This window comes from Pristiophorus japonicus, chromosome 12, assembly GCF_044704955.1.
Source record: "Pristiophorus japonicus isolate sPriJap1 chromosome 12, sPriJap1.hap1, whole genome shotgun sequence".
In the NCBI taxonomy this organism is placed as follows: domain Eukaryota; kingdom Metazoa; phylum Chordata; class Chondrichthyes; family Pristiophoridae; genus Pristiophorus; species Pristiophorus japonicus.
In genome coordinates, this window is record NC_091988.1 from 53,021,312 (window position 1) to 53,036,281 (window position 14,970).

General features: G+C 46.6%; 1 protein-coding gene across 1 annotated transcript in view; it reads left to right on the forward strand.

The window, feature by feature from the left end:
* The first annotated feature begins 1,914 nt into the window (after positions 1–1,914).
* Positions 1,915–14,970, forward strand: part of LOC139276879 (interleukin-17 receptor E-like) — a 39,413-nt gene continuing 26,357 nt past the window's right edge. The window contains exon 1 of the mRNA XM_070894877.1: positions 1,915–2,081. Coding sequence (XP_070750978.1) covers positions 1,968–2,081 — 114 coding nt within the window. The 5' untranslated portion in view covers positions 1,915–1,967. The remainder of the gene's footprint in view (positions 2,082–14,970) is intronic.

Here is a 14,970-nt window from a genome sequence, read left to right on the forward strand (position 1 = left end):
TAAGTAAATTAATTGGAACATGGATTTAAACTTTATACGAGGTCCGGCACCTATATGTCCAATTCTGGGCACTGCACTTTAAGAAGGATGTCAAGGCCTTGGAGAGGGACCAGACTGATACCAGGGATGACAGACTTCAGTTATGTGAAGAGGACTAGATAATCTGGGATCATTCTCCTTAGAACAGAGAAGGTTAAGGGAAGCTTTAATAGAGGTGTTCAAAATTATGTGTGGTTGTGATAGAGTAAATAAGGATTTCCACTGGTGGATGGGTTGATAAACAGGGGACACAGATTTAAGATAATTGGCAAAAGAATTGGAAGGTAGATGAGGAGAAATCCTTAATACAGCGAGTAAAGAAACATAAGAAGCAAAAGATATAGGAGCAGGAGAAGGCCATTTGGTCCCTTGAGCCTGCTCTGCCATTTAATAAGGTCATAGGGTTGATCTGATCATGGATTCAGCTCCACTCCCCTGCTCACTCCCCATAACCCTTTACTCACTTATCGCTCAAAAATCTGTCCATCTCTGCCTTAAATATATTCAATGACCCAGCCTCCACAGCTCTCTGGAGCAAAGAATTCCATAGATTTACAACCCTCTGAGAGAAGAAATTCCTCCACATTTCAGTTTTAAATGGGCAGCCTCTTATTCTGAGACTATGTCCCCTAGTTTTAGTTTCCCCTATGAGTGGAAATATCCTCTCTGCATCTACCTTGTCGAGCCCCCTCATTATCTTATATGTTTTGATAAGATCATCTCTCATTCTTCTGAACTCCAATGGGTATAGGCCCAACCTACTCAACCTATCTTCATAAGTCAACCCCCTCATCTCCAGAATCAACCTACTAAAGCTTCTCTGAATATCCTTCCTTAAATACGGAGACCAAAACTCTACGCAGTACTCTAGGTGTGGCCTCACCAATACCCTGTACAGTTGTAGCAGGACTTCTCTGCTTTTATACTCTATCCCCCTTGCAATAAAGGCCAACATTCCATTTGCCTTCCTGATTACTTGCTGTACCTGCATACTAGCTTTCCCACCCATCTATGTATCATCAGCAAACTTGGCTACATTACATTCGGTCCCTTCATTCAAGGCATTAATATAGATTGTAAATAGTTGAGGACCCAGCACTGATCCCTGTGGCACCCCACTAGTTACTGTTTGCCAACCGGAAAATGACCCATTTATCCCGACTCTCTGTTTTCTGTAAGTTAGCCAATCCTCTATCCATGATAATATATTACCCCAAGCTCTTATCTTGTGCAGTAACCTTTTATGTGGCACCTTATCGAATGCCTTCTGGAAATCCAAATACCCCACATCCACTAGTTCCCCGTTATCCACCCTGCTCGTTACATCCTCAAAGAACTCCAACAAATTTGTCAAACATGATTTCCCTTTCATAAAACCATGCTGACTCTGTTTGATTGAATCACGTTTTTCCAAATTTCACACTACTACTTCTTTAATAATGGACTCCAGCATTTTCCCAATGACAGATGTTAGGCTAACTGGTCTATAGTTTTCTGCTTTTTGTCTGCCTCTTTTTTTAAATAGGGGTGTTACATTTGCCATTTTCCAATGATCTGGAATGCATTGGCTGAAAGGGCGATGGAAGAAGATTCAATAGTAACTTTAAAAAGGGAACAGGATAAATACTTGAAGAGGAAAGATTTGCAAGGCTATGGGGAAAGAGCAGGGGGATGGGACTAATTGGATCGCTCTTTCAAAGAGCCGACATAGGCACGATGGGGCAAATGGCCTCCTTCTATGCTGTAGGATTCTATGATTCATATTGTAACACAGTTGTACATAACATACTCTATTGAAACCAAAAACAATCATGTTGTCTCTCCTTGATTTGTGACATTTGAAATCTATTTCATTATCTTTCTGAACAGTTGGTCCTGATCTTTGGAAATCGAGCAATTTCTCTGATCTGAATCAAAGAAAGAACCAAATGGCGATTCGCTTTTTGGGGAAATGCCAAATTAAACCCCGTGTAGTCCTCTGCTGGAAATCAAATGGATTCTGTGAGGAGTTTGAGGAGTCGGCCACCAAGTTAGTAAAGTTGGTAAGTGACAGTCATACAGTGCCAGCAGACACCGGGAGCGATTGTGCTCCCCGACAACAGTGAATCTCAAAGAGATTAAGGGACGATTTGAATTTTAATGGATGGACAATAGAGGGCAGTGTGCCTGTGATTTTACAATATGTGTGGTCGGTGGGCATGTCTTTCTACCAACAGTGTGGCCTTTGCATGCTCAGTGCTGGAACCAAAAATGGCACATGGAATTAAATAGAATTTACAGTACAGAAACTGGCCATTCGAATTGAAGTACTATAATGACAATCAAACCTCTTCAATAACCCGCCTGATAATGGACATTATGGTAATTGATAGTCTGTTAAAATACACATGGATAATAAGCTGTCTGCTAATGAATGTTCTGTTAATGGGCACCGTGATGGTGCTGCTGCATGGATAGTATTCACACTGATATAAAACTCAGACAGAACCAGGATCCAGATTGCTTCATTTTTATACCATTTTTCATCCAGCCCAGTTTAGTTTTGAGGGTCTGACAATTTATACCAAACTGTTAATGACAGGGAGCATGAATGGGCCTTGTGGAATTGTTTATAGCCCTTGTTTATAAACCTCTCTACTGAATAATCTGTTCAAAGCAACATTTTTTTTAAAACTTGCATTTATATATTGCCTTTCATGACCACCGGATGTCTCAAAGTACTTTACAGCCACTGAAGTACCTTTGGAGTGTAGTCACTGTTGTAATGTAATTAAATGTAATCGCATTGTACTGGAATACACAGGTGGTACCTCACATAATAAACTATTCTGGTAGAGTGAGCTCAGACAGTTAACATTACTGAGCCACTTAAAAAAGAAAGTTTTATCTTTTTTACAGATGATATTTTCAACACATTTCAACAGCAGCAAAATACAATTTAAAAGTCCAGGAACAGCAGAGATTCCAATTCATCCTCAGTTTGATCATCTGCAGTTTTAATATATATACCTTGGGGAGGAAATTGCATAGCGCCCCGTCTGGGGGAGGTAACAGCCCTGAGGCGGGGGTTCTTGCGCCAGGCGCGGACACCCTGCCCCACTCGCGAAATTGGGGTTACCGCCACCGAGAGTAAATGGAGCGCAAAAAAACACATTCCACTTGCTCTGTGGGTGCGAGCAGGGCGGAAGCAAACGAAGAGGGTGGCGCAGCACCAGGCGCTGGCACACTTAGCGCTGCCACGTAGAAAAGGCTCTCTCCTTCATTAAAGGTGAGGGCCAAGCCGCCAACTCTGCGGTCCCTACCTGGGCCACCAGGGAGCGGGGTGCCGTGGCATCAGCCCGGGGCAAAAAACAGGTCGCTGCGCACGGTGATGACGTTGTCAATGCCGACACAGCGGAGCGGGACACTACCAGCTACTGCCGCCACCAAAATCCCAGGGAGTTTAGCGGGAGTTGTTAGCGGCGCTGTGCCTGGGCGAAAAGTCGTTAGCACCCCGCCGTCCGCCCCCACCCCGCCCCCATGGCCACTAACGAGAGGCGCAAACAACTGCAATTTCTTCCCCCTTATCTTGATATCTAGTTTACTGGCAAACCTACTAAATGAAGACTTTGTGACAACTCAAGCCTCTTGCAGCCCAAATCCACAATCAACTACATTCCAGCTTCTGAAAGCATCTGGCGAGGCAGTTATTTGTGCGGTAATGTGGGCACTCTATTAAATCTGGACAGCATTGCCGGCGTGTCAGTAAAACTTCTAATTACATTGTACAGCTCAATCGTGAGACCAGTTCTGCAGTATGCAGTGTAATTTTGGTCACCTTACCTCAAAAAGCCTATTGATACACAAGAAAGGGTACAGTGAAGAGTGACAAAAAAGAAAGATGGACTTACATTTATATAGCGCCTTTCATGACCACCGGACGTCTCAATGCGCTTTGCAGCCACTGAAGTACTTTTGGAGTGTAGTCACTGTTGACAAGGATGATTCCAGGCCTTAGGGGACTAAGTGATGAAAAAAGGCTCAATAGCTAAACTATTTTTCCCCGAAGATAAGAAAACCGATACAGGTCTTGAAAGTAATGAAAGGCATTGATGAAATAGAAAAAAGTATGAGAGGACACAGTGCAACATTCAAAGCCTCAAACAAGGTTAGAGATTAGAAAAAAATTTTTGTCCGACAGGATCGTGGATATCTGGAGTAACTTCCCAGAGAAGGTCGTTGATTCAGGGTCAGTTTGGCACCTTTATAAGGAGCTGGATCAATATTTGTCGAGCAGCAGGATTAATGGTTATAGCAATATTTAACAATGGAGTAAATTCGGGTCTGCCTGACATACCTCCTTGGGTTCAGAGGTGTCAATCGTTCCTGTAACAGTCTGAGTGTCTTATTTTTGTGGGAATTGTCTCACGCTACTCGATATCTATTTACGCAATCATCATCATCGGCAGTTCCTTGAAACGAGGATGACTTGCTTCCACGCCAAAAAGTTCACGGATGTTTCAATGAAGGACCTAATATTCCAAGTCCCGAACTAAATCTTGAAGGGTGGAAGATGCCTATGCATGGATTTTTTTAACGTGTGGTGGCCGTTGCACACCAGCCATCATACAGGCTTGACAGAGCTCGGTCTTGGTCCAGTTGCAAGGATTAACCTGGACGACTGGAGACCAGCTCTGCTGCACGGACCTAGTGCGCACACATATCGCAGTGTGGGCTGGCCCGTGCTGCCCCTGGGCCCTCGGCTCTTCTAGGCCCCGAACTCGCGCCTCTCCTGGGCCCCGATCACATCGCTCTGCAATCTCTCGCCACTCCTGCGCCCCAACCTCGCCGATCCTGCCCACGCTCCAATCAGCGACCTGGACCTTGGTGACGTCCAATCCAGTCGCTTTCTTCGCTCCTGCTCCAGCATCCTGCTCCAGCACGCGCTGCTCCTAGCATATCCCAAGAGCATATCAATCACACCCCCTTGTGATCGGGACAGGATATTCAAGTCTTTCACATGAATCCTTCTTCAATCTAAAGCCAGACTGAGTTAATTCTTGATGAGGCATGGCTTGTGACAAGCCGTTAAGCTGCTTTCTTCCACCGGTATTTTAACATGCAGAGCAACAATTATGATCAGATTCACTTAGTTCATCCACACTACTTATCTTCATGGAATGATACAAAATAAAGAACACGTCACGCTAACCGACATTAATGTGTCCTCTTACTTGATTTATACAACAGGTCTTCTAACTGTTCATTCAGCACTTCTGACCTTCTGAGCTTCTCTAAAGCTTCTGCTACTCTCTATTGTAAAGCCTAATTAACTCACAATCTTTCAAAAAGCCTTTTTATCTCTTTCTTCACACACAGATGGGGGATAACTTGTATTCTATGTTATTCTATGCATTGCCTGGTGGTAACAAGGCAGTAAAGATCGAGAAATTGGGTTGGTAGCCTTAACTCCCCCCCCCCCCCGTTAACCCTGACGATGTGGCCGCCGCCATTTTGAATGGGGGTTGATGCGTTCATAATAAAGAATGAAACCGAGTACTGTGTGCAATGAGCAAGTGTGACCTTGGCTCCTTTAATGCAGGTACTTAGTGGGTGGCCTGCTTATATATCGTGCTCCCAGGGATGCTGGGATCCCTTGGGACTCCATCAGGTAGGCCCTCTGGTGGTAGTGTAATACAGGTTGCAAGGGGTTAAATACATAACATCACTCCCCCGTAAAGTCAACAGAACACTTATTTACAAATTGAGACGATCTGGGGCTTTTCGTTCCCTTGTCGATCGTCTCGGTGCAAATGCGGATAATTCAAAGGTTGTGGGTGAGTTGGTTAGTTCTTCACCAGGCTGCTGGAGATGGTGAGTTCGGCTTCGTAGTCAACCATGATGTTAGTTGCCACTGCTGTGTGTGTGTTAGAGGGTCAAAGTTGATGGTGTCTTCTTCGGGTTGTTCGTAGCTGTTGTTGAACCGCAATTTGATTTGGTCCAAGTATTTTCTGCACGTTAGTCCATTGGCCAATTTGACCTGAAACATCCTATTCCCCTCTTTGGCTATGACCGTGCCAGCGAGCCATTTGGGACCATGTCCATAATTGAGTACAAACACAGGATCATTGACCTCAATATTGTGTGACAAATTTGCGCGGTCATGGTATACACTTTGTTGATACCGCCTGCCCTCCACGTGATCATGGAGATCAGGGTGGACAAGAGAGCCTTGTTTTGAGCGCCCTTTTCATAAGCAGCTCGGCTGGGGGAGTCCCGGTGAGTGAGTGGGGTCTGGTGCGGTAGCTGAGCAGCACTCGGGATAGTCGGGTCTGCAGGGAGCCTTCCGACATGCGTTTCAAGCATTGCTTGATGGTCTGAACTACCCGTTCTGCCTGGCCGTTGGATGCGGGTTTGAATGGGGCAGATGTGATGTGCTTGATCCCATTGCGGGTCATGAATTCCTTGAATTCAGCACTGGTGAAACACGGCCCATTGTCGCTGACTAGGACATCAGGCAGGCCGTGCGTAGCGAACATGGCTCGTAGGCTTTCAATAGTGGCCGTGGATGTGCTTACAGACATTATTGCACATTCAAGGTAGGAAGGAGAAAAGCAACATTGGAGGGCAGAGAAATCGATGGCAAAAATCAAAAAGGGCCACATTACAACATAATTCTAAAAGGACAAAGAGTGTTAAAAAAACAAGCCTGAAGGCTCTGAGTCTCAATGCGCGGAGCATTCGTAATAAGGTGGATGAATTGACTGCGCAGATAGCTGTTAACGGATATGATGTAATTGGGATTACGGAGACATGGCTCCAAGGTAACCAAGGCTGGGAACTCAACATCCAGGGGTATTCAATATTCAGGAAGGACAGACAGGAAGGAAAAGGAGGTGGGGTAGCGTTACTGGTTAAAGAGATTAACGCAATAGTAAGGAAGGACATTAGCGTGGATGATGTGCAATCTATATGGATAGAGCTGCGAAACACCAAAGGGCAGAAAACATTAGTGGGAGTTGTGTACAGACCACCAAACAGTAGTAGGGAGGTTGGGGATGGCATCAAATAGGAAATTAGGGACGCATGCAATAAGGGTACAGCAGTTATCATGGGTGACTTTAATCTGCATATTGATTGGGCTAACCAAACTGATAGCAATACTGTGGAGGAGGATTTCCTGGAATGTATAAGGGATGGTTTTCTAAACCAATATGTCGAGGAACCAACTTGAGAGCAAGCCATCCTAGATTGGGTCTTGTGTAACGAGAGAGGATTAATTAGCAATCTGGTTGTGCGGGGCCCCTTGGGGAAGAATTCTTCATTAAGATGGAGAGTGACACAGTTAATTCAGAGACTGAACTTAAAGAAAGGAAACTTCGACGGTATGAGATGTGAATTGGCTAGGATAGACTGGAGAATGATAGTTAAAGGGTTGACGGTGGATTGGCAATGGCAGACATTTAAATATCACATGGATGAACTACAACAACTGTACATCCCTGTGTGGAGTAAGAATAAAAAAGGGAAGGTGGCTCAACTGTGGCTAACAAGGGAAATTAGGGAAAGTGTTAAATCCAAGGAAGAGGCATATAAATTGGTCAGAAAAAGCAGCAAACCTGAGGACTGGGAGAAATTTAGAATTCAGCATGGAGGACTAAGGGTTTAATTAAGAGGGGGAAAATAGAGGATGAGAGTAAGCTTGCTGGGAACATAAAAACTGACTGCAAAAGCTTCTACAGATATGTGAAGAGAAAAAGATTAGTGAAGACTAATGTAGGTCCCTTGCAGTCAGAATCAGGGGAACTCATAATGGGGAACAAAGAAATGGCAGACCAATTGAACAAATACTTTGGTTCTGTCTTCACTAAGGAAGACACGAATAACCTCCCGAAAATACTAGGGGACCGAGGGTCGAGCGAGAAGGGGAAACTGAGGGAAATCCTTATTAGTCAGGAAATGGTGTTCGGGAAATTGAAGGGATTGAAGGCCAATAAATCCTCAAGGCCTGATGGTCTGCATCCCAGAGTACTTAAGGAAGTGGTTCTAGAAACAGTAGATGCATTGGTGGTCATTTTCCAACATTCCATGGACTCTGGTTCAATTCCATTGGATTGGAGGGTAGCTAATGTAACCCCACTTTTTAAAAAAGGAGGGAGAGAGAAAACAGGGAATTATAGACCGGTTAGCCTGACATCGGTGGTGGGGAAAATGCTGGAATCAATTATTAAAGATGAAATAGCAGCGCATTTGGAAAGCAGTGACAGGATCGGTCCAAGTCAGCATGGATTTATGAAAGGGAAATCATGCTTGATAAATCTTCTAGCGTTTTTTGAGGATGTAACTAGTAGAATGGATAAGGGAGAACCAGTGGATGTGGTGTATTTGGACTTTCAAAAGGCTTTTGACAAGGTCCCACACAAGAGATTAGTGTGAAAAATTAAGGCACATGGAATTGGGGGTAATGTATTGAAGTGGATAGAGAACTGGTTAGCAGACAGGAAGCAAAGGGTGGGAATAAACAGATCTTTTTCAGAATGGCAGGCAGTGACTAGTGGGGTGCCACAGGGTTCAGTGCTGGGACCCCAGCTATTTACAATATACATTAATGATTTAGACGAAGGAATTGAATGTAATATCTCCAAGTTTGCAGATGACACTAAGCTGGGTGGCAGTGCGAGCTGCGAGGAGGATGCTGGGAGGTTGCAGGGGGACTTGGACAGGTTAGGTGAATGGGCACATGCATGGCAGATGCAGTATAATGTGGATAAGTGTAAGGTTATCCACTTTGGTGGCAAAAACAGGAAGGCAGATTATTAACTGAATGGTGACAGATTAATAAAAGGGGAGGTGCAACGAGACCTGAGTGTCATGGTACATCAGTCATTGAAGGTAGGCATGCAGGTACAGCAGGCAGTAAAGAAAGCAAATGGCATGCTGGCCTTCATAGCGAGGAGATTTGAGCATAGGAGCAGGGAGGTCTTCCTGCAGTTGTACAGGGCCTTGGTGAGACCACACCTTGAGTACTGTGTGCAGTTTTGGTCTCCTAATCTGAGGAAGGATATCCTTTCTATTGACGGAGTGCAGTGAAGAAAGATTGGATCGACTAGGCTTATATTCACTGGAATTTAGAAGAATGAGAGGGGATCTCATAGAAACATATAAAATTCTGATGGGATTGGACAGGTTAGATGCAGGAAGAATGTTTCTGATGTTGGGTAAGTCCAGAACCAGGGGTCACAGTCTAAGGATAAGGGGTAAGCCATTTAGGACCGAGATGAGGAGAAACTTCTTCACTCAGAGAATTGTGAACCTGTGGAATTCTCTACCACAGAAAGTTGTTGAGGCCAGTTTGGTAGATATACTCAAAAGGGAGTTAGATGTGGCCCTTCCGGCTAAAGGGATCAAGGAGTATGGAGAGAAAGCAGAAATGGGGTACTGATCATATTGAATGATGGTGCAGGCTCGAAGGGCCGAATTGCCTACTCCTGCATCTACTTTCTATGTTTCTATGTTTCAATCCATTTTGAGTAAGCATCCACGACAACCAAGAACATTTTGCCTAGAAATGGGTCTGCATAGTCCACGTGGATTCTCGACCACGGTTTGGAGGGCGATGACCACAAACTTAGCAGTGCCTCTCTGGGTGCATTGCTCAGCTGAGAGCAAGTGTTGCACTGGCGCACGCATGACTCTAAATATGAGTCGATGCCGGGCCACCACACATGGGATCTAGCTATGGCTTTCATCATTACAATGCCTGGGTGGGTGTTGTGCAGTTCGCAAATAAACGTATCTCTGCCTTTCTTGGGCAAGACCACGCGATTGCCCCACAACAGACAGTCCGCCTGCAGGGACATTTCATCTTTGCGCCTGTGGAACGGCTTAATTGCCTCCTGCATCTCCGCTGGAATGCTGGACCAGCTCCCATGGAGGACACAGTTTTTTTTACCAAGGACAGTAAAGGATCCTGACTGGTCCAGGTCCTGATCTGGCGGGCCGTAATGGAGGACTTTTCGTTTTCAAATGCCTCCATTACCATGAGCAAGTCTGCAGGCTGTGCCATTTCCACCCCGGCGGTGGGCAATGGCAGCCGACTGAGAACATCACCGCAGTTCTCTGTGCCCGGTCTGTGGCGAATTACATAGTTGTATGCCGACAGCGTGAGCGCCCATCTTTGGATGCGGGCAGAGGCATTGGTGTTAATCCCTTTGCTCTCAGAGAACAACGATATGAGCAGCTTGTGGTCAGTTTCAATCTCAAATTTGAGGCCAAATAAGTACTGGTGCATTTTCCCCGTAAACGCACGCCAGAGCCTCTTTTTCAATCATGCTATAGGCCCTTTCGGCCTTGGACAAACTCCTGGGCGCATAAGCGACCGGTTGCAAAATCCACGATTCGTTAGCCCGTTGTAAAACACACCCGACCCCGTATGACGACGCATCGCAAGCTAACACTAATCTTTTACAAGGGTTATACAAGACAAGCAGTTTGTTTGAATACAACAGATTCCTGGCGTTCTTAAATGCAGCCTCTTGTGAATTCCCCCATACCCAGTCATCTCCCTTGCGCAGTAGTGCATGCAGGGGCTCTAACAGGGTGCTTAACCCAGCTAGGAAATTACCGAAATAGTTAAGGAGTCCCAGGAACGACCACAGCAAGTCACGTTCTGTGGTCTCGGCGGGTCCTTGATGGCCTCCGTCTTGGCGTCGGTGGGTCTGATGCCGTCTGCAGCGATTCTTCTTCCCAAGGACTCGACCTCTTGCGCCAGGAAAATACACTTCGAGCGTTTCAGCCTGAGCCCCACGCGATTCAACCGACTAAGAACCTCTTCCAGATTATTCAAGTGCTCAATGGTGTCCCGGCCTGTAACCAGTATGTCGTCCTGGAAAACCACGGTGCGAGGAACCGACTTGAGCAGGCTCTCCATGTTCCGTTGGAAGATTGCTGCGGCCGACCGAATCCCGACCGGGCATCTGTTATAGATGAACAGACCTTTGTGCGTGTTGATGCAGGTGAGGCCTTTTGAAGACTCCTCCAGCTGCTGCGTCATGTAGGCCGAGGTCAGGTCCAGCTTGGTGAACGTCTTCCCTCCAGCCAGGGTCGCAAATAGGTCGTCTGCCTTGGGTAGCGGGTACTGGTCCTGTAGCGAAAAACGGTTAATCGTTACTTTATAGTCCCCACAAATTCTGACCGTGCCGTCCTCTTTAAGTACCGTGACAATCGGACTAGCCCCCTCGTTGAATTCCACCGGCGCGATGATGCCTTCTCGCTGCAGCCTGTCCAGCTCAATTTCCACTTTCTCACGCATCATATACGGTACCACCCATGCCTTGTGGTGGATGGGTCGTGTAATGGGACCAAATGGATCTGCACTTTAGCCTGGCTCGAACAACGATTGAAACCTGCTCAGAACCTGGGCACACGAGGCGTCGACGACGGACGGAAGCGCTCGGATGTCGTCCCAGTTCCAGCGGATTTTTCCCAGCCAGCTTCTGCCGAACAATGTGGAGTCATCCACTGGCACAATCCACAGCGGGAGTTCGTTAACTGCTCTGTCATAGGAGACTTTGACTTCTGCATTGCCAATTACAGGGATCAGTTCCTTGGTGTAAGTCCTTAGTTTGGTGTGAATGGGGCTGAGCTTGGTCTGTGTGCCTTGTTGCCCCACAGCCTGTCGAAGGCCTTTTTACTCATTATGGACTGACGTGTCCAGTTCCATAGATACTGGAATTCCGTTCAGTTCAACTTTCAACATTATTAGTGGACATTTCGTGATGAATGTGTGTACCCCGTATACTTCTGCCTCCTCGATACGATACTCCAATTCAGCCTGATCCATAGTGGATCGATCTTCCTCTGCAACGTTGTGGTTTGCAGGGTTTGCAGTTTGCCTGGACATTTGCTGGAGGTGTCCCATTGTTCAACCGTTGCACGCATTGTGCTTGAAGCGGCATTGATGGGGCCGATGATCACCGCCACAGCACCAACAAGGTGTTAACTGCCTCGCATTAATGATTGATGGCGGACTCTGGGTTATCTGAGGTCATGCAGCCGGCGTGTACGTTCTGCCATGTATATTCCTGCTCAAAAACGACGTTACTTTGTGCACAGTACTGGCCGAAACTTCTTTACTTTGCGAAATCTGTTTGGTGTTGTCGCTGGTGGACATAAATGCCTGGGCTATCGTTATGGCTTTACTTAGTTTCGGAGTTTCAACAGTCAGCAGTTTGCGAAGGATTACTGCATGGCCAATGCCCAGTACAAAAAAGTCTCTAAGCATTTTGTTATGTTCCTAACACAGATGAGACTGCACACAGGGAGGTTAAAGTAACAGTGACCTCAGTCTTTATTAAGACACTCCAGAATTATATACAGTGCTCCCAAGGGATGCTGGGAACCCTTGGGACTTCAGGGGATGCGCTCCCTGGTGGCGGAACATGAGAGTGCATGCTTTACAGATACACAACACATTTGTTCTAGGAATCCCTCAAATTCGCAATGTCCTGTGGGGCGCCTCAGTTCGGCGACATAACTCGTCACTTCCTGGCCCTCCAACTGTTGGCACGTGTAGAACCGATATCTCGCCATCAAAACGCTTTCCTTAGGATTTAGGTGCTCCCGGATCAGCGTACACAATTCTTCATAGGACTTAGCTATTGGTTTTACCGGAGCTAGGAGATTCTTCATGAGGCCATAGGTTGTTGCCCTACAGACAGTTAGGAGGATCGCCCTTCGTTTAGCAGTGTTCTCGTCCCCTACGAGCTCGTTGGCCATAAAGCATTGGTCGAGTCTCTCCACGAAGGCCTCCCAATCGTCCTGTTCTGAGAACTTCTCCACGATACCAGCTGCATTTTCGCGCGGTTGTTCGTTACCTCGTCGCCAATTGATGCTTTCATAATAAAGGATGAAACTGAGTACTGTGAACAATGAGCAAGTGTGACCTTGGCTCCTTTAATAAGATTCCAGAGTGCAGGTACTTCGTGGGTGGCCTGCTTATATACCGTGCTCCCAAGGAATGCTGGGATCCCTTGGGACTCCAACAAGTAGGGCCTCTGGTGGTAGTGTAATACAGGTTGCAAGGGGTTAAATACATAACAGGGGTTACCACTGGGTGCCTGAAATGCCTACTTGTTTTAGGCAGCAGACCCATTTCAACATGCAAACAGGGGTCCTAGGACCCCGACTGCCATTTTAGGTTGGAAATGTTCGGAGCGTGCTCCGTCCGCTCTCCAATCATTTCCATGGGCATTACAACAACAACAACTTGTATTTATATGGCGCCTTTAACGTAGTGAAACATCCCAAGGTGCGTCACAGGGGTATTACGAGATAAAAATTTGACACCGAGCTACATAAATAGAAATTAGGGCAGGAAGGCTTGGTCAAAGAGGTAGGTTTTAAGGAACGTCTTGAAGGAGGAAAGAGAGGTGGAGAGGTTGAGGCAGAGAGTTCCAAGTGTGGGGCCCAGGCAACAGAAGGCACGGCCACCAATGGTTGAACGATTAAAATCAGGGATGCTCAAGAGCGCAGAATTTGAGGAGTGCAGACATCTCAAGGGGGGGGGCGGGGTGGGGGCAGTGGTGGGGTGATTGTGGGGCTGGAGGAGATTACAGAGATAGGGAGGGGTGAGGCCATGGAGGGATTTGAAAATAAGGATGAGAATTTTGAAATCGAGGTGTTGCTTAACTGGTAGGTCAGCGAGCACAGGGGTGATGGGTGAACAGGACTTGGTATGAGTTAGGACATGGGTGGCCGAGTTTTGGATCACCTCTAGTTTACGTAGGGTAGAACGTGGGAGGCCAGCTAGGATTGCGTTGGAATAGTAACGTCTAAAGGTAACAAAGGCACGGATGAGGGCTTCGGCTCAGCCAAGGTAAATTTGATATTTTTGTGGGGACAGCAGGAGCAGGAGTGTTCCTCCAGGCCCTGCAAAAATAAGCTGGGCTGCTGCTGATGCCCCAGGAACCCCACTCTGCGATTGTGACCCCACCTCGATCTCCGAACCCTCCCCCACCTGCACCCCCCCCCATCTCCACTCTGACCTTTCTGCCAGTCGGGGCAGCCTGATATTGGTAGGCCTCAATCCGACGAGCTGCATCGGCATGCTCATTTGGCATGCCCGTTGCCCGCATTCTCCACTTCTCTTTTTTGGTGCAGGCTCAAAGGGCCGGATGGCCTACCTGCACCTATTTTCTATGTTTCTATCCTATAGCTTGCTGGCCCAATAGTAATGAGGCTGAGGGATCAAATCACTGCCGCTTCGAGTGCGGGCGATCGGCTAGCCAGTGTGGTCTGCCCTCCGTCGCCCGAAACCCTAAATTGACTCCAATGAGTGTGAAGTGTTCCTTGGTTACACACACAAGCTAATGGAACGCTTATTGATTCCATTCCAAGGAAAAGCAACTTCCATTTAGCATGTTAACCACTTTTTATCAAGGTGTCTTTTTTAAAACTTGCGGGAATACACTTCGCTTAAGAAAAAAGAATCAACATTAAAATTAACTCTTATTTCCAAATCCCATCTCTGGAAAAATGGTCCTGAAACTTGGCGAAGAACAATGCCTATTTTCCTGAAATAAGTGGTGCTTTAGCAGGGCTGTTGGAGGGACGTCCATGATCGCATAATCACACCAGGCCTCTGGATTGAGGCGGCTTGATGGGCTTTTCACACTCTGGATTTTATTAGGGCTCCTACGGCTTCAAAATGTAGTTGTGTCTGCACACTTGCCACAAATTGCGTTTTATTTCTTGGGAAAGGTAACCCATCCCCATCGGGGTGAATTCCTTTCCCTAATAAATATTTGGGCCCTTCACACAAGCCTCAAGACCCAAGGAGGCTGTAGAGGCCAGAATTTCCTGGGGAAGTGCCCTTGACAGGAGGGGAAGGAGTGGGTGGAAGATTCACCCACAGCACCCCTATCAGAATTTAAGAACCAGTCGATAGGGGGC